Source organism: Medicago sativa, chromosome 5 (genome assembly GCF_051527215.1).
Source record: "Medicago sativa cultivar Bolivia chromosome 5, Bolivia_mono, whole genome shotgun sequence".
In the NCBI taxonomy this organism is placed as follows: domain Eukaryota; kingdom Viridiplantae; phylum Streptophyta; class Magnoliopsida; order Fabales; family Fabaceae; genus Medicago; species Medicago sativa.
This window is the reverse complement of record NC_140753.1, coordinates 2,151,772-2,179,767: the sequence shown is the minus strand read 5'-3', so window position 1 is coordinate 2,179,767 and position 27,996 is coordinate 2,151,772. Positions and strand designations below refer to the sequence as shown.

At 33.8% G+C, this 27,996-nt stretch overlaps 4 protein-coding genes and 1 non-coding gene across 9 annotated transcripts; 2 read left to right on the top strand and 3 right to left on the bottom strand.

Moving 5' to 3' along the window:
• Positions 1-290: 290 nt before the first annotated feature.
• Positions 291-4,877, top strand: LOC146919052 (ribonuclease MRP protein subunit POP4-like). The gene is made up of 9 exons (XM_085712322.1): positions 291-491; positions 638-883; positions 1,525-1,560; positions 1,702-1,775; positions 1,915-2,180; positions 2,436-2,504; positions 2,625-2,683; positions 3,436-3,537; positions 4,491-4,877. The coding sequence occupies exons 2-9, from the start codon at positions 649-651 to the stop codon at positions 4,586-4,588; spliced, it is 939 nt and encodes a 312-aa protein (XP_085568448.1). The 5' UTR covers positions 291-491; positions 638-648; the 3' UTR covers positions 4,589-4,877.
• Positions 4,878-6,063: 1,186 nt separating this feature from the next.
• On the bottom strand, positions 6,064-19,060 carry LOC146919051 (uncharacterized). 5 transcript variants are annotated; one of them, XR_015011336.1, is made up of 18 exons: positions 18,617-19,060; positions 17,524-17,582; positions 17,311-17,442; positions 15,931-16,071; positions 14,954-15,010; positions 14,262-14,356; positions 13,819-13,951; positions 12,517-12,693; positions 10,985-11,175; positions 10,744-10,810; positions 9,883-10,016; positions 9,420-9,486; positions 9,246-9,308; positions 8,837-9,162; positions 8,624-8,753; positions 7,910-7,988; positions 7,113-7,298; positions 6,064-6,568 (listed from the first exon to the last, which is right to left on the bottom strand). XR_015011336.1 is itself a non-coding variant. In XM_085712320.1 (18 exons), exons 2-18 carry the CDS (start codon positions 17,556-17,558, stop codon positions 6,275-6,277), a joined length of 2,325 nt encoding a protein of 774 aa, XP_085568446.1. In that variant the 5' UTR covers positions 17,559-18,474; positions 18,617-19,060; the 3' UTR covers positions 6,064-6,274. The 5 variants fall into 5 exon arrangements, 4 of the variants coding, with proteins under 4 accessions (XP_085568446.1, XP_085568444.1, XP_085568445.1 ...); XM_085712320.1 differs by having other exon boundaries at positions 7,896-7,988; positions 17,311-17,446; positions 17,524-18,474; XM_085712318.1 differs by having other exon boundaries at positions 7,896-7,988; positions 17,524-18,474.
• Positions 19,061-20,106: 1,046 nt separating this feature from the next.
• Positions 20,107-22,993, top strand: LOC146919050 (hypothetical protein At1g04090-like). The gene is made up of 2 exons (XM_085712321.1): positions 20,107-20,332; positions 21,238-22,993. Exons 1-2 carry the CDS (start codon positions 20,116-20,118, stop codon positions 22,845-22,847), a joined length of 1,827 nt encoding a protein of 608 aa, XP_085568447.1. The 5' UTR covers positions 20,107-20,115; the 3' UTR covers positions 22,848-22,993.
• Positions 22,994-23,046: 53 nt separating this feature from the next.
• Positions 23,047-23,120, bottom strand: TRNAT-AGU (transfer RNA threonine (anticodon AGU)). Its single transcript has one exon. It is a non-coding gene; the product is annotated as a tRNA-Thr (tRNA).
• A 1,723-nt stretch (positions 23,121-24,843) lies between these two features.
• On the bottom strand, positions 24,844-27,857 carry LOC146919048 (Peptidase S24/S26A/S26B/S26C family protein). Its single transcript, XM_085712315.1, has 4 exons — positions 27,607-27,857; positions 27,446-27,518; positions 26,349-26,514; positions 24,844-25,450 (listed from the first exon to the last, which is right to left on the bottom strand). The coding sequence occupies exons 1-4, from the start codon at positions 27,758-27,760 to the stop codon at positions 25,346-25,348; spliced, it is 498 nt and encodes a 165-aa protein (XP_085568441.1). The 5' UTR covers positions 27,761-27,857; the 3' UTR covers positions 24,844-25,345.
• Between the last annotated feature and the right edge of the window lie 139 nt (positions 27,858-27,996).

The window sequence follows — 27,996 nt, the reverse complement described above, 5'->3', positions numbered from 1 at the left end:
AAAGAGACATCAAGAGACAAGAATGAAAATAATCTTAGTTTTGTGTGTGTATTGATTTTGAAAGAAAAACGGAAAGCCAACATCAACTTCATAACGTTTTTGTTTTCTCTTTTAACGGGAACTTGATTATAACTAACGGCAGGGGAGGTTATTGATTATTGAAAAAATTGAGGGGGTATTTGTTATATTTAGACATACCTCAAGGGAGGTAATTATAATTTCCCCTTTATAGTAAATAAAAAAAAAAAAGGATAATTTGTTAAAATCCCTTATTTCTCTTCTTCCCTCGTATCCTCTTTCTATTGCCAGCAACATCTCTTCTGTATCAGTCACCAAAATTAACATAGCACCAATCTTCATCTTCCTCCATAGAACACGGTTTTGAAGCAGGTATTTCCACGATAACCTATTCGCTTTCTAACACAGTCTCTGCTCCGCCCTCCGTCTACGGTTCGTGCCCCGCCATCGTGAACTGAGTTCGTCGTTCTATAGTGAGTTTAATTCTGTTTCTTCCAAATCGATTTTGTTTTTCTAATATTTATAAAATTAGCTTCTACTGTTGTAAGCACTTATGCTATAATCACTTAGTTCAGTTGTTTATTTTGAGAAGAACTAATTAATGAAGTGATATTGCCAGTTTTCTTATCAATGGCTGCTGAATCAAGGAAACGTGCAATGGAGGCTTTGGAGAGAAGAATTCAAACTGAACATAAACTAAAAGAAAAGAAAAACAAAAGGGATATAAATCATCAACATATCCTAAAAGAAAAGAAAATCATTAAGTCTATAAACGAAGATGTAAAATCATCTATTCCACCACCCTCTACTTCTAATGATCCATCCTTGCCTTTATGTCGTCCATCATCCGATACACCCAACAAAGGTAATTCAAATTTATCTTGTTTTATTAAGATATACTATTAAGCACTTATTCAATATGACACTTAGGATCTGTTTTGATTGCCTTATTTTTTAGCTTATGGAAATAAATACGCTTTTATGTTAATTCTTATGTTCTCACTAACGAAAATTGTATCTTCATAAGCTGTTTTTTCATAAACTACATTGACAAGCTTATGAAAATACATAAAAGTTTATTTATTTGCTTAAGCTGTTTTGCATAAGCTCAAAAATAAGCCAATCCAAGCGGACCATACCATTGTTCCATCAGGCCTTAAATATAAGTAAAAAAAAAAGTTAATACATTTATGTGGTTCAAATACATGTACTTTTTGCTTATGATTATTTTTAAGGCTGGAGGGAGTATCATATCATACTAGAGCTTATGCATAAGCTGTTTCTACATTTCAAGAGGGAATAAGCAATGTGGAGGAACTTATGAACATAAGCTGAAAACAGTTCATAATCATATCATAATTCATAAACTATTTTCTTAAGCTCTTCCAAACAGTCATGCAAGTATTTATGTCATAAGATAAACCCAAATGCATTTTTCGGGCTAGAATATAAGATTTTATTCTTGTTTATTGTTAAAGCTGATACTTTTTTATTTCATTTTCTTAGGGAATTTCGGTCTTTTTGGTCGTGCCATTTCACAAGGTACTGTACTGTCGATATAACAGCAAGACTAAGATTCTTTCTTAAGTTTCTTCATTTTGATTTCTGAAGGTTTTGTAATTATATTTAATTTGTAACTTCAATTTATGTGGGAAACTGAAGTAACTAGCTATTAATCTGTAGAGAAAGAAGATGGTCCAGAATATGCCCAACTTTCTGTGACTGTAAATGAAAATCTGCTCACAACTAATGGGGAGGTATTTAATTCAGATCAACTTCTCTTTTATAATTCCAAAAAGTCAATATGTTCAATCTCCTTTGAAGTCTGAACTCTAAAAAGAATTAATCTAAGATTATAACTTCCCTGATTGTTCTAATTTGACTTATGTTCTGCAGTTTTCTTCTGAAAGAGGAGGTTCAGTTTCCGAAATATTGCATGAACTTCTTCAGAAGGGAGATGCAGCACAAAAGTACATGCAAGGATCTAGAAGCATGAAAATCGACAGCTATATCCTTCTTGATAATTTTGTGCAAGGACGCGCACTTTCTTCATCTTCTCAAACAAGGGCTTTGCAACTTCATTCAAAACGTTCTAAGAAGCACATGTCCATGAAACAACATAAAAAACATGGATCAATGGATCTTCCTAAAGAGTTCCATAAGTAAGTTCAAGGTCTCTAAACTACACTTTATGGAAGTATGTTGGTCCTTGTCATTACTACTACAGCCCTGCAGTTTGTGGTAGTGTATACTGTTGTGAGAAATTTTTCATTTCGTCTTTCATTGGGGAATTCTTAGATTCATGCTAGGAACAAATAAAGTGCTATTCATTTTGCTTTATTCTAATTGCTTAAATTTGTCTACAATGATATTCTTTTGATTACCTAATCAGTAATCACTGTTCATTTTGATTACAGATTTGACATTTTCAAGCCAATGCATGACATGTGGAAAGACTATATAAAGTTGTTGCTTAAATCCACTGGGTACTGTTATTAAATCCTTGCTATTGATGAATTGCACAGATTCTTATCTTCAAGTTTTTCAGCACTTTTATTCTCTCACGGCTTTTGTAATTATGACAACAAACCTGTTTATTGTTCCAGGAATAATCAATTGGCTCAATGTCTCCTAGGTGCAGATCTACATGGTGCTATTATTTTAGGTTTGACCACACTCTATTTTTGTTTTTTGTTTTTGGATGATTTGTGAACACCTACAACAGAAAATGCTAAACCATTTCATTTATCTTGAGCTTTTTGGATAATTACAAGGACAGTTATTTTGTCATTGGTTGGATGTTAATTATTTCCCACGGATGCTCATGTCTTTATGTGTAAATATTTCATATGCATCGAAAGGTGTGTTAAAATTGTCGCGCCGCTGTAATGAAACCTGTGAATGCCTACTTTTGGTGTTCTTAGAAAGAGTTGGAGTAGAAGTATTTTACGCAATCATTGGTATTTTATTGTTGCAACTTGCAATAAGTTCAATAGTAAGATGAGCTTCTGATTGGTTCAAGGCATACCTAGGTCTTCTTCTCCGGGAATGTTTCTCATTTGAATCCTCCCTTTTCATTCCCAGTGGCACGCATACCCTTTTTTCATGCTCCTTACACTTGGATTTTTTTTTTTTTTTTAAAGTTGCTAGAACTTATGTTGAATGCTTTTAGGTGTTTATTCGAATCAATTATTTTAAAATGCATTTCTATGAGTGTTGTTTTTAGTTTAATGTTATCATGTTGATAATTTTCTATATCCAAAACTCCTAGATGACTCAACATGCATTGTTTTTCAATTTAGAAAAGAGTTGTGCTTTTGAGACTGCTTCAAAACAAATACAAATTTTTTAGCCTCTACCTCCTAAATAGTTGTCTGCTAGTTATCACTGACTGCACTATATCCACCTGTTATGCAGTTGTGGAGTGTAAACTAACCCATTTTACTGGAACTGGTGGCATCATGATTCGTGAAACTGCAGAAGCTTTTGGGATAATCACTGAAGATAATAAATTCCGAGGTAATCCTTTCACTACTTAAAAATAGAATCTGTTCTAGCATTACCAGAGCTGTTATTCCTGTATTTCTCAAGTATTAATGCTTATTGAATATACACAGTCGTGTGTGTATGCTTTTCTTATACCAGTGTTTGCTGTACAAATTTGATAATTAATGAATAATAAGGAGTTTGCACTTCTGTTTTGAAACTTTAGCATAGTTTAAACAGTAATTGTTTTTGAATTTTTATATAAATTAAAGACTAATGACAAATAATCAATGTGTTCAGTTGCTTTTAAAATGGAGCTTGTGAACATAGAAAAGTACAGCTTATATGTTTGAATGTAAAGGAAAATTTCTGTTTTGTTTAACTTGAGAAGATGTATTTTATGACAGGCATGGAATTTTCTGTTTCATGTTTCCGCTTTCTTGAGTAACAAGCAGATATGATAGTCATTCTTATAAACAATATGGCTGAGATTCTTATTTGGCACTATTAGATTGTCCTATCAGGTTATATCTCAAGTATTCTGCAGAAACCAACCAGATTTGCTACATATAATTGTACGGAGATCTGAAGCTGTTTTAACTTTTAATGTGATCGTATATTTCCTATTGATTTTTTTACTCGTCTGTTTCTAATTTACCTAATTTACGATTGAATCACTTTTTATTTAGGGTAGAATGCTCCAAAGTTTTAGTTAGATCAAAAACCCATTTTCTCTTTCTTAATTCTTCCCCTTTTACTAAGAAAATGAAATATATACTTTGACTCGAAAGTCGTTAATAGGTTCATATGTGACACTTACAATATTATGGCTGAATTGGTTAAGAATTAGTGACCTTGAGCATCACAATTCTGTGTTCCGTTTGCTTAAGTTGAAGTTTTAATGACTTATCAGTTCTGGTATCTATTTTTTCTCTAATATCTTTTCAAACATGTGTTCACCAAATACTTTGATTTGTTAATTGCAGTTGTTCCGAAGAAGGGTTCTGTATTTGTACTACAAGTTGATTGCTGGAAAGCCACTCTGCTTGGAGATAAACTAGATTCAAGAAAGGTTGGATTATGATATTAGTGATAATCCTTAAGTTTTAGATGGCATCTTCGTTTCACATGAGGCCTTTTTCTATCAGGCATCAGTTTTTGATGATGACACTTCATCTGCTTATTGAGTGAACCTTGTTATTGTCCTCTTCTGGTTTTTATAATTTCATTATTATAAAGAATTCTATGATTATCCATGTACTATAATGCTTGTGCATTTGGTAGTCTTCTAAGTTGTATATGGGAGAGAGGGAAAATGTTTGAATTTTCAATTTAATTAGCTATTGGCAGGAAGGTAAACAACATTTACTGTATAGTGTATAGGGACTCTAATTACACATCCACCGTGATGTATTTGCTAACCTTTTATTAGGTTTTTGGGGTTTTTAAAGTTTAGGGTTAAATATGTTTTTGGTCCCTATAAATATACCAACTTTTCCTTTTAGTCCCTCTAAAATTTTACTTCAACTTTTAGTCCCTGTAAAATTTTCAATCACTATTTTTGGTCCCTATTTTTAAGTTAACTTTTGTATTTTTTAATGAAATTGTGCAGAAATGTGTAGAATATTGTAAAAAGAATTCCCCCAAAAAATTAGAATTTTTTAACAAAACATAAATTAATTATGAATTTTTAACCGTCAAACATATAAAAATTCATATTAAATTCATGTTTTGTTAAAAAATTCTAATTTTTAATTTTATTAAAAAATATGTATTCTACATATGAGTTTACTTTAAAAGAGGGACCAAAAGTGAAGATAGATATTTTTTGAGGGACCAAAAGTAGTTGAAGAAATTTTTTAGAGGAACTAAAACGAAAAGTTGGCATATTTATAGGGACCAAAAACATATTTAACCCTAAAGTTTATGTAACTTACCGAGAGCCCTTGGAACTGCTAGCGTTATATTTGAATAGCATCACATATAAGTCTTCTTTTGAGCTGTGGCTCACTAGCTACAAGATTTATCTTTTCAAGTCTTGGGTACACAAAGGAATGAAGTAGAGGACTTACTAAGAACACAGTGATTTTTTATTTTTTTTTTAGTAAAAAATATACTAAATATTAAATTTCATTGGATTATTATATTGATTATTTATTATGTTCTTTTTTAAAATATCTATTATGTCAAAATATAAAAAACTTAGTTCTCCAAAATTCTCCCGTGTCCAAATACTTCTAAAGTCTAATTACAAACATAAACTATGATTTTGATAATTCTTAATGCCTTTGAGGGTTTTCCCCCTAAAACTGGGGGAAGTTAGCTCATGATTTTGAGGGACTAAAAACTTGGGGAAAGTTTGCTCATGATTTTGATAATTCTTACTATTGCATTTTTTTATCAATTTTTTTAAATGTGTGTTCTGATAATAATTCTAAACAGTCAAATAAATGAATAGTCATAATTGTGCGGTCAGAAACCACAAGGAAGGATGGTAATAAGTTAAAACAAAAAATAATTTCTATCAATCTTGATTATGAGCAAAAATAATCATGGAGATATTTAATACTAGCATATAACTAGAATTACATTACATTTTTGACAAGGATTTACATTACATTTTAAATTTGTCAAATGTTATATTATTCTACCAAGAATCCAAACCCTCATTTTTTTCCCTTTCAAATCAGCATATTTCTGCCCCCGTCAATTTAACTGCATTCAACCTATATACAATTATTTACATCGTTATTTTTTGCCAATGAATGATTTAGATTCTTACTTCAAGAACATCGCCATCTTTGAGTTTTGTATTAGGCAATGCTAAATGTCCGTTGATCAAAACCAGTTTTCCCTCCAAACCAGTTCTTTGTGCAGCATCAACAGCACTGCTACCAGCTTTTAACCTCATAATTTCACCATTAGGCCAACATATAACTACCACTTCTCCAAGGTTAAGAGGACCACGTGGACCATCAAACTTTGCGTCGTGCTTTGTTTGGTTGATATTTGCTTCAGAACGCAATTGCTCTTCCCAGGACAGCATTGTTCTCAAAAGATGCACCTAGAAGATGAATATATAGAGTCAATGAAACATTCATCAACATTTTTAAAATCTACTGGAACACGGGGAAAATAAAATGTGAACTTTCAATTTGCATGATTGCAGAGAGACTATACTTTGATACCTAAATTCTAGTCAATTATGCATAGTGATATTGGACGTACCGATTTCTACATCACAATTGCATCTCTACACTAAAATTTTCTACAGCAATCATTACCAAAAATATAAATAATGGTTGCAACATAATATAAATATTGCTGTGGGAAGATCAAATTTCGGCCTACTTGATCTAGAATTTCTCAGTACGTGAATGGTGAACAACATTAACCAATTTAAGAGACAAGAGTGAGAATAAAGATGATTCTCATGGTTCGATTATGACCAGTTACATAGCATGGATTTAAGATTATTATTTTTTTGCATGATTCTTATATTAATTGATTGCCAATTATATTTGACACGGCAGTAAACAGAAGAGGGAAATGATAAGCAAATTCCATTTGGAGAATGTGTAAGAAACATAAATTGGTTAGAAAAAAACCTTATTATTGATGCTAGCATCCATAGAAGTTGACGGAACCAAGTCTAATTTTGATTGCGATGCAATACAATCCACTTGCTTGCCCTCGAACACGGCAGATACAACGTCCCAATATTCAGATTCTTCTTGCTCGGTAAAATTGATAACCTGGACGAATGTTGGTAGAAGGCGCCCAAATTGGTCTTGCTGCGAAAGATGCAAATAATTAAATAAAGTTCTTCAGTAAAGCAGTCTGCTTATTTACAAACCCGTTTATATCTAAGAAAAAGAAAATCAGTAACTAGAAGAAAACATCATATTTTGTTTGTATTAATTAAATATGTCCATGTAATCCAACAAAAAAAAGAATGTATGGACTTAATTTACATGTATAAAATAATAAAAGTTAATTTGGATGAATTGCTGATATAAAGAGATATTACACCATTAATCTATAAACCAAAGAGAATAAGAAAAAATAAAAGTCAAATCATTACAAGGAATTAAGGGTTAAATAGTTGACTTTAAGACTTCAAAAATTGACTTAGCAATAGACTGTCCAAAATATATTTAACGTTTATTTACTAAGAAGACATACATTTCTAACACAACGTCGATTATTAGAACTAAAGCCAGAACTAGAATAAAGAAAGTGGGCAGGACAAATGTGCATATCCAAACAAGGAAAAAAATAAAAAAAATCACAGCGTGTGTATGCCATTGTCTCTGCATAGCTGAGAAACAAAAACAATGATAAAGGGAAGTGTGCGATTTTCAAATGCTTAACTGATCAGAAATACATACCTTGTGATACATACCATCTCGACACAGTGTGTATTTCTCTAGACAAGTACACCAATCCCCATGTCCTGGTTCAAACCACCATTCATCAGACACCTGAAGCAAGTCAGCAGTAAGCAACTTGACAAGGTAATTTAAAACAAAAGAATAATGCTAGCAACACATTCTCTTACACACTTTCTTTGATTGGTTAAAACTAAAATGGATCCCACCAAATTTATATGGGACCCATGTGGATTTTAACCAATCAAAGAGTGTGTGAGTGTTAGACAATGTGTTGTTAGCACTTAAAACAAAATATAAAGAAAAGATGGCACAGCAGCAGACTAGTGGCCGAGAGAGGAAATGCATATGTAGGAAGCTAGTTGCGAAGTGTTAGTACAGCAACCATGTTCTAAAGAGTAAAGAAACAATGAACACAATTTCTGGAAACGAAGTTCAGACAATTTTGCCTACGTCTCCGACTGCAAAGCAACTGCAGTTCATTTGTATTATCTTGAAAAATTAGGATTTACTATGTACAACTTTTATTTAAATACTACGGTCCTCTCGAGAGACCCTGCCCACTTATCAGTAACTATGAGTCATACTCAACAGGAGGCTTAACTACCACACAATGATCCATCCAGTTACTGGCTTCTAAGTATAAGTATTTTGTTCCCACAAACATTCATCACAAGCAGCCTACATTCATATCAATTATCAATAAATGTTCAAGTTAAGCAGAAAACCTTTTTGTATAGCCGTGCATAAGCTTCCCATCGCTTATCCTGGAAAAATGATCTTCTATCAGCTACTGCATCAGAAGCTGCTAGCTGAAAGCTTACAGCAACTAGCAATTCTCTTGCTTCATTTTCTACACTGAAAACGGTAACAAAGACGAGCTACAATCAATATGGATAGCTCTGTAACATAAATCCATTAGAAATGGAAATGTTGCACACCTGATGATAACAGCAGCAAGTAGGTGACTTCCTTCTACTCTAAGGACTGGGTGTCCAGCCTTCAATGACTTATTCTTGCTCAGTAAAATATCTGAAGAATTTTCCTCTTCTGTGTCTTTGGAAAAATAGGAGGATGCTTCTGTTTCAGGTGTATCCATTCTGTCTATAGACGAGGATGCTTCTGTTTCAGGTGCATCCATTCTGTCTATGGATGAGGATGCATCTGTTTCAGGTGTATCCATTCTGTCTATGGATGAAAAAGGATTTCCGGTTTCCTTATAAAGCCAATGTGCGGCCAGCCCATGTTCAGCATACTCATGCATCCTCTGGTATGCAGAATGATAACTGAAAACATTAACTAAACTATACACGAAGAAATCTCTGCAGCATGTGAGGACAAATTTAGCACCTGTGTTCTTATTTGTACTTCTAAAGGTGAGTTGTCAGGACCTTCAACTGCAGTGTGCAAGGACTGCAATTTTAGTAAGTTAACATGTTAATACAAAATTAAGCAAAGTTCTTAAGATTAGCATAATAAAATGATCATTTTAATTTTATTTCTTATAAGAACAGAAAGCCTAACCTGATAGCCACTAGGCTTGGGATTAAGGATGTAGTCATCAAATTCACCATCTATCGGTGTCCAAAGTCTATACAGTAAAATATACATAATAAGAGTCAATATATGGGGCCAATAGGGTAGTAACAAATATACATAGATCTAAACTTCCACTACAGATCGAGGACAATGAGCACACATGTTTGTGGCGCATAACAGACAGTCCAAAATATCTGAAAAGGAAAAAAAGAATGGAAAATATAAAAAAAAAAAAAAAAAAAAAAAAATTGGAGTTGATACTTCTTTTTTCTTCCCATCCTCCTCAGAAGGCTTTCTTCTATATTCCCTTAAAATTACAAAAAATATCTACCAATACATAAAGTAAATTAAGTTTATATCTATACCTTCATACAAATTATTGTATTGAATGACTATATGTGTATATATTGTATTATTGATAGATGACTACAATTTGACCTTATTTTACCTGTGTACAATGTCAAGAAGACTATAGCAACACTGAACTGCAGGTCCATGTAAAGTTCCATTTTTGTCTCCTACAACTACTCTTAATGCACGTGCATCATATACTTTATCAATGCTTGTATCCTTTCGTTTCATCTGCACAACATGCAACCATGACTTTGACCATTATTTTAATTCACACAAAGTGAAGTCAGCAAAAAAATTGAGATCAGTAGTGCTAACATTGCTTGATGAGAAAAAACAGTATTTATGGCTAGTTCTATAAAATTATTTTATTAAGATAAATGAAGAGTAATGTAGTAATAATAAAACAAACATTAAAACCAATAATCTTAAATGCAGCACCATCAGTCACTTCCTGACACTCCCTGCTTTCATTTAGCTTTTTCAATGTTAGTTGAGACAAACTATTCTGACGTAAATTGGCCAATAAATTGCATTAGATTGGGTAGAATCTGTGCTAAAGAGTAATTTGATTCAATGTTTCTGTCATATCCACCAACACAAGAAGATATAAACGAAAACGAACACCAAAAACCTAGATACTACTGTTTGTGTGAATGTTTTGGGGAAATGAGGAGCCATGGATGGACATTGCCCATTATAAAATCCCCAATCCTTCCAATAATGCTTAACGGGAAGCATGGAACTTAACTTTCCTATTATGTATAAGGTCTCTTACCTAAACTTTCCATATATCCATCGTTTTCACTAGCATTACGCTCTATTCAAACTTACTTGAATAATCATAATTAACTCTTCCAATAATGTCAAGGTTCTACATAAGTATACAGCGAGAATAGCTAAAACACAATGGACATAGTTCTTAATTCAAATGCCAAGAAGTGAATTTGCCGGATACCTTACTGTATATACTATACAGGCTTTTTAGTCGGCTTGATAATGTAACCTCCATTCCTGGAACATAACTGCAAATACAGAAGGAAACTTTTAAGAACTACAAAATTGATTAGACCACAATATTATAGCAGTCAGCACATAAATTGTGCTACATAAAACACAAAGCATTAGGTAAAACAGGCATGTGCCTTGGACAATATCAGAATACAGAAGCGGTAGTGATAATAGGAAAAAGAACATACGAAGCCGATATAATCAATTCTCGCTCAAGTGCTTCCTCACAAATTACCAACGATGCCAAAGCTAACCCAGCATCCTGAACAACCTTCGGTTTCGTGCATGTCTCCACATTATTAGCAATACTATAGAGAAAGTTAGCCCGCTTTCTCCGATCCAATAATACATCAAATGGGACTACAGCTTCCAACAGATCCTGAAACCAATGTGACATAATCAGAATGAAAAACTTGTTCCAACCCTTTCACAGGTCTTGTCGAAGCAATGAAGATGGAATAATGCCTCAATTACCAATCATCAGGGTCTCTAACATCAAGAAAAAGGCTTACCAAATACTCCCTCCGGTCACTATTATAAGCAAAAAACCACTTTTTAGGTTCATTGAACAACTGGTGTATCTAGTCAAATAATATAGACCAAATACATCAGTTATTAATTAAACTTAAAAAATCATTTTTTGCATATAATAGTACTGGAGGGAGTTTATTCAAAAAAAATAAATAGTGACTGGAGGGAGTACTTGCTAATCATTAATATAACTATTTATAATTTGTAAAATTGAAAGTGTGGGATATGTGATTGACACATGGCATAAAACTCTCTTTAGTTGCCATGTTATTGCTATACTGCATTTGGCATAGTCTTTGTGGTTGTCAGTTACATTTCCTTTAAGATCTCATAATTACCTTGGTTCTTATTTGAATTGTTATCTATAATAATGTATGTTACAGTAAAATAATGTTAATATTTTCATTTAGCATATCTATTTAGATGGCCATACATGGTGGGTATGTGATGTCAACACCTATACATTTAGTTTTATGCGCTGAGTTGGCAAGTGTGTAGTGGTAAGTTGTTAGAATATTCTCCTTATTGTAGGGGCTAATGGCTATGTTATTACCAAGGGGGTCTAATGAAGGAATTAACACATTTCAGAAGAAAAAAAACCTCTTCTTCTCTCTCAACTCATAATATATTCTCTGCACTTAATCACTCGTCTGTACCAGAAAGCATTCATTCATTAAATTCTCTGCTATTGAGTATAGGGTTTTACCAGAATTCTCCCTAAAATTTAAAATCCTGTCTCAATATAACTCCACCACCAAGAAGAATGGCAGTACAACTTCACAAGCACCAAAAGATATGATACAGGTGACTGTGGCTTATCATGTCACGGCCTTTTGCAGAGATATCCTGAATATAATGCCGAAAGGCAAAAATTTCGAGTATCATCATCCTTTAGAAATTACTAGATATACACTCCAAGTCGAACAATGCTATTCTCCATTGGGCCCGTCCCGTACCTATTTCTCTCGAAAGTTTCAGCCTAACCATATTCTGAACTTCATTGAGTGAAAAAAAAAAAAAAAAAATACCACTTAGTGGGATAAGGCTTGCTGGTTGTTGATGTTATTGTTGTTGTTTCCAGCCTAAACCAGAAAGCCACAACCCAAGGGACCATAAAACAGCATTTAAAAAAATCTCACGATCATGCATATAAACAAGTAAAATTAACCTCTGCACTTGCAAGTTCTACCTTCATACTGCAGAGACCCTCATTGAATGCCAAGGATTTGTTGTAAAAAGAAGTTGAACTTTTCTCAGCCAAAGGTATCAAGTTGCCTTTCACATATAATCTTCCTGAGCTTCCTATTCTGGCCGAAGGGCTCCACATGGAAGCCAGATCAGCTCTCATGCTTTGAAATATTTGAGGCTGAAATAAGGTACAAACACAAGTATTGATAAAAAGCGATAATACAAAAGCCATGTCACCTCATAGCACTATTATTGCTGCTTATATCCAGAAGCATGGATAAAATTTCGCAACTTCTGACTATCATTCACTTTTAAGTCAAACACAAGAAGATAAAATATTCAGGTCCAGCAAATAGTTTAAAATATATATTCATCAACTAGAACTACTTTTTTGTCTGTAGAGCTATACCTAGTACTCATTCTCAAATAAAGTAAAGGAGCTAATGAATGGTTTCATAAATGATTAATTTTTTTTTTTTGTTAAAGAGTCCCACATCGGATAAGAGATGGCCTGACAATGTGTTTATAAGTGGGGGCAATCCTCACCTCACAACCCAGTTTTGTGGGGTTGTGTTAGACTTAAACACGATTTCTAAGATGATATTAGAGCCTCCTACAAGATGGGGTTGTGTTAGGCCGAATCATGGGCCGGTTTTGTGGGGTTGTGTTAGGCTCAACCACGATTTCTAAGATGATATCAGAGCCTCCTATAAGATGGGGTTGTGTTAGGCCGAATCATGGGCCGATTTTGTGGGGTTGTGTTAGGCTCAACCACGATTTCTAAGATGATATCAGAGCCTCCTGGGTTGTGTTAGGCTCAACCACGATTTCTATGTGGGGTTGTGTTAGGCTCAACCACGATTTCTAAGATGATATCAGAGCCTCCTAGGTTGTGTTAGGCTCAACCACGATTTCTAAGATGATATCAGAGCCTCCTACAAGATGGGGTTGTGTTAAGCCGATTTTGTGGGGTTGTGTTAGGCTCAACCACGATTTCTAAGATGATATCAGAGTCTCCTCCATGACGGGGTTGTGTTATGCCCAACCACAATTTTCAAGAGTTTTTATGACCAAAAAGGATTTCAGTACTTTCAATTTTCAGATAAAATAGTCTTTTGGGCGCTTCTCATTGAAGTATCGCATACAATTCCTCTAAGTGGTAGACAGGTGTTAAAAGTGATTAGTGATCTTTGTCTGTATACAATTCCAAATGCATCGCATACAATTCCATGTCTCGTTCAATCGCATATCAATATAATTGATGACACTCAAATTGAAAGAAACATGAAAAATATTATTGCACCTGCAGAACAGCAAAGCATAGATCTTCAAGTTCAGCTTTCAATGCCCACAGACCCAATCTCGAAGCAAGTGAACACCAAATAATTAATGTCTCCTCTGCAACAGCTTGAGCCTTATGCATTGGCAGAGCATAACTGCAAATAAAAAATTTCACCCAATAAAACCATATGTGGGACAACCTACATATTGTAAACTATTTATATCTAAAAAGTTGAACACACTGCATGGAAGGTCATTGATTCAAACCGGCTTCTATTGTAAGTAAACTTTCACAAGTCACAACAAATAACTATAAAGCATCCAGAAAGCCTATGAGATTAAAATAATCTTTGCATCAGATTGAAAGAATGAGGGGTCTGAGGCGAATGACAAAAATGGGCAAAACAAAAAGACAGTCAATAATCAGGCATAAAATAAAAAACATAAAAGGCTCGGAACCGGTACATTGTTCTCATGTTGTGAAGACGATCAGCAAGCTTGATGAGGACAACACGCGGGTCATCAATCATTCCCAAAAGCATGACTCGTAAATTACTTGCCTAGTAGATTAAGAATGAAACACATCAGAAAACTTTCTGATACCAATTCCACTGTCCAATATACTTGCGTTCTACAAATCTAAAAAGGCACATAGTTTCACTATTATCTTTACCAATCAACAAATTCATTACAATGGCAGATACTTGTCAAACCAAACTTTTTGCAGAAGATTAGTTTCATAAAATAAAACATGAACTCTGGCGGGGTTGGCGCAATGGTGAATGTCAAGTTTTGTAACCCAAAGGGACTGAGTTTTGAATTCCCCGCTGGGAAATGTATGGCCTAGTGCCCCATCTTCTCCTAAATAAATAATAATATTCCTCCTCCCCTATTTAAAGAGAAAGTAAAACAGCTCACGTATAATATTGACTCAACCTAAAGCTTCTACTGGGAAAGTATCAAATATCCATTATATTGAAAGAGGAAAATAGGATGCACTTTTCACTTCACATACTGATATTGATCATTGCACAGTTCAAACCTATGGTAGACATGTGTAACTTTCTTTATATTTGGTCGTTGATCACCAATAAAACATCAAAGAATACTCAAAGCCTATATAAGTAATTTCTATGTGTCAAATGCAGGTTCCATACCTCTTCTTGGCCAAGGACACCCTGGTTCACATTTACCCTTCGATGTCTGCGTAACAGCTGCAAAAGATGATGTAGTTATTATATAATAAGGTAGTAAAATAAAACAGTGATACTCGTCAAAGTTGCTGGGAGTTTTGAGCTTCAGGCTTCTAATATATAGATATGATGAAACAATAAAAAATATGCCATCACTAAATTCTTAAGGTATTGCACCATAGTTATGTTAGGATGTTGGGTGACTAAAATAAAACCTGGAAAATCTCCACCAACAAGTTCAGTGAAAACATTAAGTCAACTTCAATACTAGAACCAAAACATTAGGTCAGCCAGTATCTAGTTTTTTTTTTTTTTTAATGGTCCTGACTTAATCCATTCTAACCAAGTGAGGTACTTAAATTTGAATCTCCAATCTTCTGTCTTTTAAATGTGAGTTCCAATACTAAAACACTCCCCAAATCACAATAAATCAATAATGGTCTTGGTATCTTTACCAGAACAGGTCCTTTTTAATTACATGGTCTTCATATTTCCCATTCTTAACCATTACGGAATAATGTGTTTGACATAACGTCTTGACTTAAAACCTATAAGTATGTGGCCATTTTCAGTTGTACAAAACTTATTTTTAACCAATGTGCGTCTCACACTTGAATTTTCAAAAATATATGCAATAATTTCAAGATATAAATGTCAAAGAAATCATAGATCTTAAGCTTTTAGGTGTATTTAAAAGAAATAATATATCATTCTCTTTAGGCATGTATGCGGAAATAATCATATTCTCTTATAGACTTGTTTAATCGTCTCCAAAGTCACGATTTTTATACAAGCAATCCAAGTTTAGACAAACAATTTTTAAAGTGAGTTAACTCAATTTTGATCCCTAGAATCATTAACTATTATGATTTATGAGTTAACCAGAGTTTGGCAACCATGATACAAGCAGTGTTAGAAATTTGTTTTTGCCTTCATGATACCTGATTAATATAACTCAACCTAGAAACACCGGCTACCAACTCGGCCACATCATCCCCAAACTCTGCCTCGATGTCCTGTAAACTTTGGCAGGTGTCGTCAACCACGTCATGCAAAATACCAGCCACAATTGTTTCAACAGCCTGTAACACAATGTCAATATCTCAAACAAATGAACAACAAAAATGAAATATGCTTTAACATACAACTCGTGCACCTTTAAAACTCAAGATAGTATGAGCATAAAAGCCAACATTTATGACATATTGCATCATAGTGTAATACTGACTGTAGTTCAGACTTCAGAGTACTAAATAATCAACTTGGCTATTTTAGCAACAACATAGGTTAAATCTAGTAAGAAGAAAAACATTATTTTGAACCTTTTGTATCAATTTGGAAATTAAGATGTTCAGGAAACATACTGGAGACGCGGTGAAAAAAGCAGAATTATTTAGATATATTAGTATAGCCCCAGAAACACAGTAAGATATTATATAAGAACAAAAAGTCATGCCTTTTCCTAGAAGGTAGGGTTGGTTACATGGATCACTTAGTGCCACAAATTCTTGTCAAGCACTAAATCCAATGATAGACCATTTCGATTTAAATTGCTCTAAAATGGACCAAGATACTTAAAATGTGTGATTTGAGACATTGTATCAGTAGTTTTCCAATTTTCACCTCTACATTTGTGTCTCTCCATTTCCTATACTCTGTTTGCTTCTACTTAAGCGGAAACCATGTGTTTCTAAAACTTGTGTTCATATCTCTAACTTTTCATTTATTTCTTCTCTTGGCTCTCCAACTAAGAACAATGCAATTTTCATATTATTGGCACCATCCCTTGGACATATTCAACAAGTATGTCTACAACCAAGATATAAAGATAAAGGCTAAAAGCTTGACCCTTAATGTATATTGGGAAATCTTCAATATTTCCAGCTGGTATTCTCAAACAAATATCAGATATTCGCACCACATACAGTGTCTGATAACGGATATATCAAAGGTAATTCATTCAAATATTAGGTTAAATAACATTGATAAGTATCAATATAATTGATACAGTGTGTGTGTAATTTTAAAGTGTAAGAAAAATTTATTGCATTCTGATAGATAAATATAAAACTGTCATTTATATTCCAGACTAGATGATGATGGTATCATCTTCAAGTTTATTGAATGGTACGCATTCTGCAGATTCGTTTGTTGTATAATGGTATCCATTCTGCAGAGTTTGTTGGTGGAAGAAAAAAAAATCTTCCAAGGGGATGAAAATTTTGAAAACAGACAATATAAGTAAAATAATAATTATTTTTACCAAAAATTAAAATAAATTGAGTCAGCTTGAAGATTTAATAACTAATCAGAGTACGTACTCGTTTACCACTTGATGGAACCAATGCAGCCAAAATTCTCCCTGTATGAATACAATGTGCTAAATAAGGATCGCCTGATTTCCGCATTTGGCCAAGGTGTGCCTTCCTTGCAAAAGCTATAGCCTTCTGTACCTGCCTTCACACATAGCATAAGGTATTTTAATGATGCAACAAGAGAGAATGCAAGTTACAACGCGAATTGAGATATTATACCTTTGCATCAGTAAATATAGGATAGCCAGTAACATCTACTCCATCCTGCATAATGGTACCTGCATGTTATTAATCTACTTATATTAATGTAAGGAATCAGGAAAGCTTAAAAGCTTGTGAATGAGAAAAACCCAAGAGGTTTCATTATGGATGACATGTGTTAGAACAGTAACTTGGTACAGAAGATTAACGAAACGATAAACACAAACAAATGAACACTTGTTGTTTGCTAACGAAGTTCGTCCCATTGTTCCTACGTCTCTTAGTACAGAGCAACTGCAGTTCCGTTTTATCATCAGTGAAAAGATTAGGATTTATAGTGTACAACTTGAATTTAAATACTACGGTCCAGATTACAACATTACCCTTGACTCGTCGGGCCAAGTGCAAGGGTAAGTCCCACTCGCTCCGCTCATTCGACCTCGCCCGTTTGCCGGTACATATGAACCATACCCAACTTGAGAGTCTAAATAAACTCATGAAGCCTTCGTAAACTCAACTCCTAAACCTTTAATTGTTTACCTAAATTACAATGGTTATACACATTATTATCGAGAAACTACCTGCACTAAGTTGCAATTACTTCCAAACTATTGTAACAAACTAATCCTAGTTACGACGATTAACATTAACATTATCAACACAAGACCAATGATTAGTGGAACAATCCTATCATGTAGTAACAGAATCAAAGAAAGAAGTACAGATAACACACGAGTAATCCATCAAATTGGTCCCCGATGTATTAGAGTGCTCTCAAACAGGACCTGACTCTATTAAACTGTCCAGTTGATTCGTATATTTAACCACTTACTATCAATTAGTCTCTACATTTAACAGCTTGCTAACAATTTAGTCCCTATTCCCTAACATATTTATATGAGTAAAATTTGACAGAGTCAGCGAACTTCATGAATTATTCATAATCTCAGGGGCATAGTTGTGAGCATCCTACAAAGTCAATCAATCACATAAATCAAAACGTTGAAGCAAAAACTATCATAATCGACTATTTCCTTCGAAATCACAAATCGTAAGAAAAATCATAATCAGCGAAGCAAATTCACAAGAAAAGAAAGAATCAGGAGAGGACCTGGTTGTTCGTCAGGTTTCGGCCACAAGAAATCAACCTTAGTAGAAAGACAAGCACCGGAAGCAATAGCAACAGCAGTAACAGCAACATGATTAATAGCGGAATAAACGGCACCGTGGACGGAAGCGGCTTTAGCAGCGGCGGCGATTACATTGGCGGAAGATTGAACCGCGATTTGAGGAAGCAAGCATCGGAATAGTGAACGGTGAGGTTTGAATTTGACGTAACGGAAACGGAATCTGCGAAGAAGTGGAGATGAATTTTGATGAAGTAACATTGTAGAACGTTCGCATGAGAGAAAGTGAGTGTTCATGGTGATTCTCATAGTGATGATGAAATACGGTTATTGTTTTTTCCCGGGAAAATGTGAGGGAGAGAAAATGAGTGGTTGGAAAATGGAGATGAGAAAGTGTGAGAAAAATGAGAAAGGAATCTATGGTGAGTGGTGACGTGGCGGGGTTTGATTTTGTTATTATAGAAATGAAATGATGATTTTTGTCGTTTAGTGGAAGCATTCATTATCGCTTGAGTTTCAACCGCTCTTCTACTTGATGGATAGAACTTCCTCCACGACGACAGCAAGCCTTTCACCAAAAATTAAAGCTTTTTTTATTACCAAAAGAAGAAATAAGGGATATGAATTATTGATTATTTTGGCAGTTATTCCTTAAAAATAAAAAAAGGCGGTTATTTAAAAAATGACAATATATATGTATTATATATTATCCATAAACTTATTATCGGACTTTTTTTTTATATAAGTTAGCAAGTCTAATTAAAGTCAAAGACAAAAAACAAAACTTTATGTACTAACTCATCTATCCCACATTTATTATCCATTTAATTATGAGAAAGATAGACATAAGTGAAAGATTAGTGAAACTCAAATCCACTTATTCAAATACTTCATTTGTCTGTAACTATAAACACTTTTAGGAAAAAGTTGTGTCCCTAAATATAAGCTCTTATACAAATTACTAGATGTTTTTATGATATTTTCCTAAACATATATATAATTAATACTACTAACTTATTTTCAAATATGAAAAGTCAAATTTAATACACATAAAAAAAATGACAATTTAAAAATATTCACACACAATAGATATATTAATTACGGTAACAATTTATTTAAGAAATGTTAAAAAAATGAATTATGGATAAATAAAAACAAGTTAAAATTAGAAAGAATTTGTTATTTTGACCGAAAAAAGTTGGTAAAACAAAAAAGGAAAGAAAGAAGGATAAATGAGAAGGAAAGTCGGTAATAATCCTGATCCTGAAATGAAGAAAGAAAGTAAAGGTGCAACAGTGAGTGGAGAATGAATTAATTAATTAATTGATTAACTCGCAAGCAAGCAAACATTATTATGCCTGCCTCGTCACACACAGTGACAAAGAGAGAAGGTCCCGTCCCCTTCATCAATTGAAATTTGAAAACGATACTTCTTCTTCTAAATTATATTATTGGAGATTGTTTTATTAGTTTCAATTTCACGATGATCTTCTTCACAACAACCACTTTAATCAATCTGAGGAACCAAGTGTTACGGGTTCTTTACTTGATTATTGTATATCCTCCGCACCTTCTCTTCCATATGCTTCGCTCCAAATGCAACTGCTTTTTTCCTTCCAAACCCAATGCATCCGATCATCATCATCTTCTTCTTCCCAACACTTTTTCTCTCAACACTCCTCTTCCTCAATGGCCTCAAGGTATAACTATAACAACACCATTTTTTTATTCATTATATTCTTATTTAATCTTATTCCATGCGTGTCAGACACAACATTAATTAATTAATGCAATTACCTTTGCTATGTTAATGTTCTAGCTATAAGTTATTTTGTATTATAAAATTAAATACATAATTTGTATCTCCTTTTTTTTTTTACCACTCAAATTTCTCTTTTCTGCGATCATAGATCGATCCTCATGATTACTATCTTATCGAATTTTGAACCATGTTAACTTGATTTTGAAGAAACCAATCAACTTAACTAGGATTACTTTCTTCTAATTAATTAGTTCACTTGATTACTTTACTGTGGTTAAGTTTTTTTGTTTGTTTGATGTGAACTGGGTATCCTTTGCATGCAACTGTAGAGACGAGACTAATCGCTTGAGGTAGTGGGTGGCAAAGCTCTCCCTCAAGACTATGGTTAAATCAATTGTCAACAAAGATTTTATCTTTCTTCTAGTAGATGAACTATAGTAACAAATTTCTTCTAATCGGGTTAACTATGTTTAGGTCATCGGTTGACAAATTTATCATCTTTTTTCGAATCAGCTGAACTATAACTATAGTAAGACCTTTCTTATAATTTACTTGACTATTATTTAGGTCATTGGTTAACAAAGGTTTTGTCTTTCCTCTAATCTGATGAACTATAGTAAGAAGACCTGTCTTCTAATCAAATTAAATATGGTTAATTTACCAATCAATAAAGGTTTCATCTTTGTTAACTATAGTAAGACCTTTCTTCTAAGCAATTTAACTTTGGTTAAGTCATTGGTCAACAAATGATTGATATTTCTTCTTATCTGGTGAACTATATTTAGATCCCTTTTCTAATCAAGTTATTGTTTATATGTCTGGTAATTATTTTACTGATTACAGGACAGGATTTTGCTTCTGGAATTGTGAACCTTGGTGAAATTGAAGTATGCAAGATCACAAAGTTTGAGACTGTTTGGAACAGCACTGTGATGGTGGAGCCAAGAAAAGCTGTTGCATTCTATAAACCAGTGGGAGTACCAGATGGATTTCACATCCTTGGTCACTATTGTCAACCTAGCTACAAGCCTTTATGGGGTTTTGTACTTGCTGTTAAACAAGTAGAAGATTCCTCATATAACATTAGCAACCATAACAAATTACCAGCTTTGGAGAACCCTCTTGATTATACACTAGTATGGTGCACTAATTCAGGAAGAAAGAAAATCGCCATGCCGGTTGATTCTGCTGCTTACTTTTGGCTACCTCAACCTCCTGAAGGTTACAAGGCTCTTGGCTACTTGGTTACTAGCAACCGTGAGAAGCCTAATTTAGATGAAATTAGTTGCGTTCGTGTTGACCTAACCGATAAATGTGAACCTTACCGTACATTACTTGATGCTGGAAATTTAATTCACGAATTTCCATTTTGGGTTTGGAGTTTGAGACCCTGTGACCGTGGTATGTTAGGGAAAGGGGTTTCAGTAGGGACTTTTTACTGCAGTGGTTGTTGTTGGAACAACGGAGAAGAGTTGCCTGTTGTGTGTTTGAAGAATTTGAATCCAACGCTATCAGCAATGCCGTGGATCGACCAAATACATGCGCTTATAGAGCATTATGGCCCTACTGTTTTCTTTCATCCAGAGGAAATTTACTTGCCTTCTTCTGTTGATTGGTTTTTCAACAATGGAGCCCTTTTGTACCGAAAGGGTGTTTCTGGAGGCGAGACTATCGATGAAGGTGGATCAAATTTTCCCGGTGGAGGAACAAATGATGGGGAATTTTGGATAGATTTTCCAAATGATAAAAGTAGAAGGGAATTTATCAAACACGGGGATTTGGAAAGTGCTAAACTTTATGTTCATGTGAAACCAGCATTTGGTGGAACTTTCACAGACATTGTAATGTGGATTTTTTGTCCTTTCAATGGACCTTCTACTCTCAAATTTGGAATGAAAAGCATGTCTTTTAGCAAAGTTGGTGAACATATAGGTGATTGGGAGCATTTCACACTTCGAATAAGTAACTTCACTGGAGAACTTTGGAGTATATATTACTCACAGCACAGTGGTGGTAAATGGGTAGATGCATATGAATTAGAGTATATTGATGGCAATAAAGCTATTGTATACGCATCAAAAAATGGACATGCAAGTTACCCTCATCCTGGAACCTATATACAAGGATCGTCAAAACTTGGAATTGGTATCAGGAACGATGCTAGACGTAGTAATTTGCGTGTGGATTCAAGCGCTCATTATGAGATTGTTGCAGCTGAGTATTTAGGTGATGTTGTGAAAGAACCTCAATGGTTGCAGTATATGAGACAATGGGGTCCTAAAATTGTTTATGATTCAAAAACTGAGCTTGATAAGATTTTAAACTCTCTTCCTTTAAGGCTTAGAAGTTCATTTGGTAATTTGTTTAGAAAGCTTCCTGTGGAACTGTATGGTGAGGAAGGTCCTACAGGGCCAAAAGAGAAAAATAACTGGATTGGAGATGAAAGATGGTGAATTGATGTTAATGCTTAAACCACACGAATTTAGTCAAATAATAAGCAAATTCTTAGCCACAAGTGTTTGTAATTATATGTGTATCTATCTGTGTAAATTCATTATTCATTCATCACAATATAGTGAAAATGTTTTTTTGTGTCTGAGTATTGCTTGAGAAGTGACAAAAATATAATTGAATTAAGAAACAAAAGAATTTTGCTCTCGTTGAGAGTTGAACTCAAGACCTCCCGCTTACTAAACGGGTGCTCTAACCAACTGAGCTACGAGAGCTTGTTGATAAGTTTTCTCACCTTACAAATATGTTAGATACGACGCAAAATCACTATACTACTAGTCGTAAGGCACATTATACGAAAGATTTTTCTCAAAAATAAAAGGATGAAAGTTTTTGTATACATTTTTTAACAAAGTTATTTTATTCCTCTAAGAACATGCTTTACTTAGTTAAATGTTTGATTCTTTGCTCATGTTCACTTTAAATAATTATTCTTAAAACTAAATGTTTAATTATTTTTTAATCATCTTTCGTTTTAAACTGAAAATGGTGATATATCACTAATTTAATTATTGTTTTGGATTGGACGAAGATCCGATCATCATAATTTAACTATAGAGTTGCACCGACAACACACCATAATAAGTCTGCTCATCATTCTACTTCAGTGTGATCGAGATCAAATGATGTTCTAAAATCACGGACTCGACAAATTTTTCACCCTATCCTCTTGAAATCCTATCTATAAAAAAAGGGACAACCAGATGAGAAATTACATGCATTCTACTCTAAAACCTCACACCCACCTCAATCATAAATTGACTTGCGAGTAGCAACATCCCACAAATAAAATCAGCCACCATCCTCCGTCATGGTTCATAAACTCCAATTGCCGATCTACGTCCACTTCATATCATAAGCAGTTATATTTTTGTAGGCGACGATAACAATATTTACCGCATACAACTATAATTTATTTGAAGAGTTTACCAACTATGGAATAACTATATAATTATTTTTACAGTGTCCAATAACTTTTTACCATTGCGTTAATTTTTTTTTTTGGACAATACTATTGCATTGAATCCAATCACAAATGAATTCTTGGTGACATGTGATTAAGTATATGTACAAAATATGTTTATATTGTTGATAAATACCCTTCCATTAAGAAGCTATGTTTAGAAGTTTGTTCCAAATAATTTAGGCCAAATACATCCCTAGGTCCTTTAAGTTTCACGTTTGTTTCAGATAGGTCCTTTAAGTTTCTAAGGTTTCAGATAGGTCTTTAAGTTTCGAGTTTGTTTCGGGTAGGTCATTTCTGTCAACCTCCGTTAAGCCAAAGTTGTTATGTCCGTTAAGCCAAAGCTGATATGTCCGTTAAGTGGGTGAGGTGGTTCTCTCTGACACTTGGCATCAATTTTTTCCCCAACCAGATCAACTTTGGCTTAACGGACAGATCAACTTTGGCTTAACGGAGGTTGATAGAAAGGACCTATCTGAAACAAACTCGAAACTTAAAGGACCTATCTGAAACCTTAGAAACTTAAAGGACCTATCCGAAACAAACTCGAAACTTAAAGGACCTATCTGAAACTTTAGAAACTTAAATGATTTATCTGAAACAAACATGAAACTTAAAGAACCCGGGGAGGTATTTGACCAATAATTTAAGTGTTCAGTCTAAATTAATGACAGTTTAGCATGTTAAATTAACGAAAATTTAAATGTTACTATGATCCACTAGAATTCCAGCAAATAGCTGGTTGGTCGTCTCTTACAGTTGTATTCTTTAGCATTTTATTTTAAATTTCAACCTTTCATATGACTCTAGAAATTGTTGTATACCCCTGATGTATAGAACTACTCCAATAATTTTGAACAATGTCGTATACCCCTGATTGCCATGTATTCCCAGGAATGTCATTCTTAAACTTGAAACAAACACCCCCCCTAGTGATTCAATGACTTGGTATATATAATATAACTTGTGAGCTTGCTGTCAAAAAAATAATATATATGACTTACGAGCACAATTACGCGAGAGTTACACGAAATTATAACATCTTTAGCTGTTCTATAACAAGCCTCCATCATCCTCATTCCAAATTATTGCTGCACACATAACCCCTCCACCCATTAAATTTGAGTGCTCTAATATACTTGAAAATATTAGTGAACACATTTGGACTAAGAGAGTTAGTGGCGCCCTTTGAATTATTATCTCGACAATTTCTGCTTAAAAAATAGCAGTTATGATATCATTCATCTAATTTGTAACATCTTAGATTGTTACCATGATTAGAATATAATCAAATTCAAAGTTCTGCTAATCCAATCAACAAATGGGTTGGTAACTTCTCTCCACAATGACCAATTAATTAAATAACGGTTTTCCGACCAAAGGGAACAACAATAGAGATCAAAAGATTATTCTTCTCGTGTGGTTCTTTTCTGGTTTGGTTCTTTGAAGAGGTTAGACAATAGCATTAGGATCCGACTATGAAGAAGGTAATCTTTCTGGTGTGGTATTCTTGACAGCTCCTATTCTTTGAGGAGGCCAAACAACATGGGTAACCCTTCCTCGTACTAGACCCAATGGAACCTGCAAACAAAATTGTCACGTTACCAAATTTATCAGATGTTGCATCGCCCACATTGTAGCATTAACAAAATCCACGACAGTGCATCAATAAAAAAGTTATGTTAAGGTTAACGTTATAGTACTCCTAAAAAAATTGTGTTAAGGCCAACATTATAGTACCCCTAAGTAGTTCCATAAAGAGTAAATGCTGTTCGTAAAAATCCTTATTTCATAGGCTGGTATCAAGGTTTGCCTATGTGGGCCAAAAGACAGGGCTAGCAGTGAGCAAATATGAAACATGTTGAATATAGATTAGTAAATTGACTCGGTGATGAAACTATTGTGAACAGAATTTTGCTTAAATACATTAAGCAACGAAATCGAAGGATACCAAATAAATCAAAGAAGCTCTTAGCCTTTATGGCATTGAAATAAGTCAACAAAACTGCTATTGACTTGACAGATGATATGTTAGGCGATGGGTTTAAGCCTTAGCCCAACAAATGGGTTGAAACCGTCTAGGAAGGGCATTAAGCATTTTTCTGAAAAAGACATTAGGTTTGGGCAGAGATAGTAATATCTTCTTTGAGGAGCACTTGATGTAGGATTATACGGATCATCCTCTAATCGTTTTCTCATTTTAATCAATAATAAAAATCTCTATTCCATTCCAATTTGGGTTCTTAACACAATATATGTCTATTCCTCTTCTAGTTATAGAAGTCTGACTGGTCATCTTTTGCATTGTAATTCTTATAAGCTGTGACTTCTAATTTTCTATTGCTCGTGTCAAAGAAATGTTGAGGTTTTTCACAATGCAATACTAGAATGGTTATTTATAAAAACATATTTGTCTTGCTTCATTTTGCATATCTTAATATTGTCATGCCAGAAACTCATAGTGACAACAGCAACTTACAGGTCCATATGATTTTGAATCTGTGCTAGAAGCTGCATTGTCTCCCTCGACCCAACAATGCCCTTCTGGAACCTTCAGTACGTCCTGGTTATGACGATTAACAAACCACTCACCAGGTAATGCAATTATTCTCTTTATGTGTGTCTCCTTAAAATTCGACGGGGAACTACAAAAGTTTCGGATTCTGTCAATAAAAACTTCCAAAAACAGCAACTAAGGTCTCAATTAGAAATTCAGATAAACCTCAATCTCATAAATTAGCATATGAATATAAGAACAAGAGGTCATTAATTTCTATAAGCAGATCAGATAGCATAGAGTACATAATGAACCATCAATGCCAATAACTTCTAAAGAAATGCAATATTAATCCAAATACATTATTACACTGTTAAAACAATTTTCAAGTTCACGGTAGCAAGTTCACCTAGTTCTACAGTTACTAAATTCACTTCCAGACATTGGGTCTCTTCAGATTGACTTATTTTATTTGAGCAAACATTTTTGAAAAATACCGACTCATCAATTGCATAAGAACATGTCTTAATTAAATGTTCATTGTTCATGAATCTAAAATCTCAGTTTCATGAATTGACTACACGCACGATTTTCTTCTTTTAAACAGATTTCGTTGGTGATACGATGATGCCACAATCTAAAGTGGGAAACTTTGTAGAAGTCAAATCATACCAATAACTAGATTTGGATTTTCCTCCCTTCACGAGGACCATCGGGACTCAAATAAGGAATCAGCACCAAATCCAAGACTTGTTTTTTTCACCACTAAACCAAACTCTTCGAAATTACCATGCACGTTCTTTGTATGTGTGTGTGTGTTTTCTTTATGACAGCATTCTTTCTTCACATGGACTAAAACTTTTTGGGAGTGCTTATAGAAACAACATATGACATGTATATACGTTGTTTTCAGCTTATTGTCATAAGCTCTCCCGTTTAACTTATGAAAACAGCTTATAGCTTGTATGAAAACAATTTAAATTCGTTTTTCTTTCATTGTAGAATTAACCTATACATAAGCACTTATGCTATAAGCACAAAGAACATATGGGCATAAAAATGAACAACATTATTATTACCTGAAGATGACGATATCACCGTGCGAAAACTTGAACTTATCAAGGCAAAGTTTCTCAACAAAGACATAATCATCTGCAACATATAATCAATAATCAAAACCCCAATTGTAAAAATCAAATTTTTCTTATAATTATAAAAGAAAAGTAGCAAAATAAAAAACCTGTGAAAGAATTAGTTTTGGGATTGAAAGTAGGAGACATAGAAGCACCACGAACAGGAACAACAGTTGCATAACGATCAGAGATAGTGAAAGTAATGAGACCAATTGTGGCCAATTTTTTAGTAACATTCCATACTAAATTTCTTGTCCCCATCACTCTCTATTTTCAAAGCAACCCAGATCCCTTAAACGTGATTTTCAGCTTTTGCTTCTGATTTTTCTTGTTCTAGGGTTTTACTTCTTTTTTTTTTTTTTTTTTACTTTAAGGGTTTATCTTTTTTTTCTTCCGGAAACGTTATTTTTTTCCTTTTAATAATACATTTAATTGTTTTTTTTTAATCAATCAATGTAAAAGAAATTTTAATTGCACTTTTGATCAATCTATTTAAA

Excerpts from the sequence above, each read along its gene's own strand:
- LOC146919052 (XM_085712322.1), top strand. The coding sequence starts at position 649 with ATGGCTGCTGAATCAAGGAAACGTGCAATGGAGGCTTTGGAGAGAAGA. Across the intron at positions 1,776-1,914 it reads TGCTCACAACTAATGGGGAG|TTTTCTTCTGAAAGAGGAGG; the intron begins GTATTTAATTCA and ends TATGTTCTGCAG. Across the intron at positions 2,684-3,435 it reads ACATGGTGCTATTATTTTAG|TTGTGGAGTGTAAACTAACC; the intron begins GTTTGACCACAC and ends CCTGTTATGCAG.
- LOC146919051 (XM_085712317.1), bottom strand. The coding sequence starts at position 18,941 with ATGAGAATCACCATGAACACTCACTTTCTCTCATGCGAACGTTCTACA. Across the intron at positions 15,011-15,930 it reads GGTTGAGTTATATTAATCAG|CTGTTACGCAGACATCGAAG; the intron begins GTATCATGAAGG and ends CATCTTTTGCAG. Across the intron at positions 6,569-7,112 it reads ATGCTAGCATCAATAATAAG|GTGCATCTTTTGAGAACAAT; the intron begins GTTTTTTTCTAA and ends TTCATCTTCTAG.
- LOC146919048 (XM_085712315.1), bottom strand. The coding sequence starts at position 27,760 with ATGGGGACAAGAAATTTAGTATGGAATGTTACTAAAAAATTGGCCACA. Across the intron at positions 27,519-27,606 it reads CAAAACTAATTCTTTCACAG|ATGATTATGTCTTTGTTGAG; the intron begins GTTTTTTATTTT and ends TATATGTTGCAG. Across the intron at positions 25,451-26,348 it reads ATTCAAAATCATATGGACCT|GTTCCATTGGGTCTAGTACG; the intron begins GTAAGTTGCTGT and ends TTTTGTTTGCAG.
- LOC146919050 (XM_085712321.1), top strand. The coding sequence starts at position 20,116 with ATGATCTTCTTCACAACAACCACTTTAATCAATCTGAGGAACCAAGTG. Across the intron at positions 20,333-21,237 it reads TCTTCCTCAATGGCCTCAAG|GACAGGATTTTGCTTCTGGA; the intron begins GTATAACTATAA and ends TACTGATTACAG.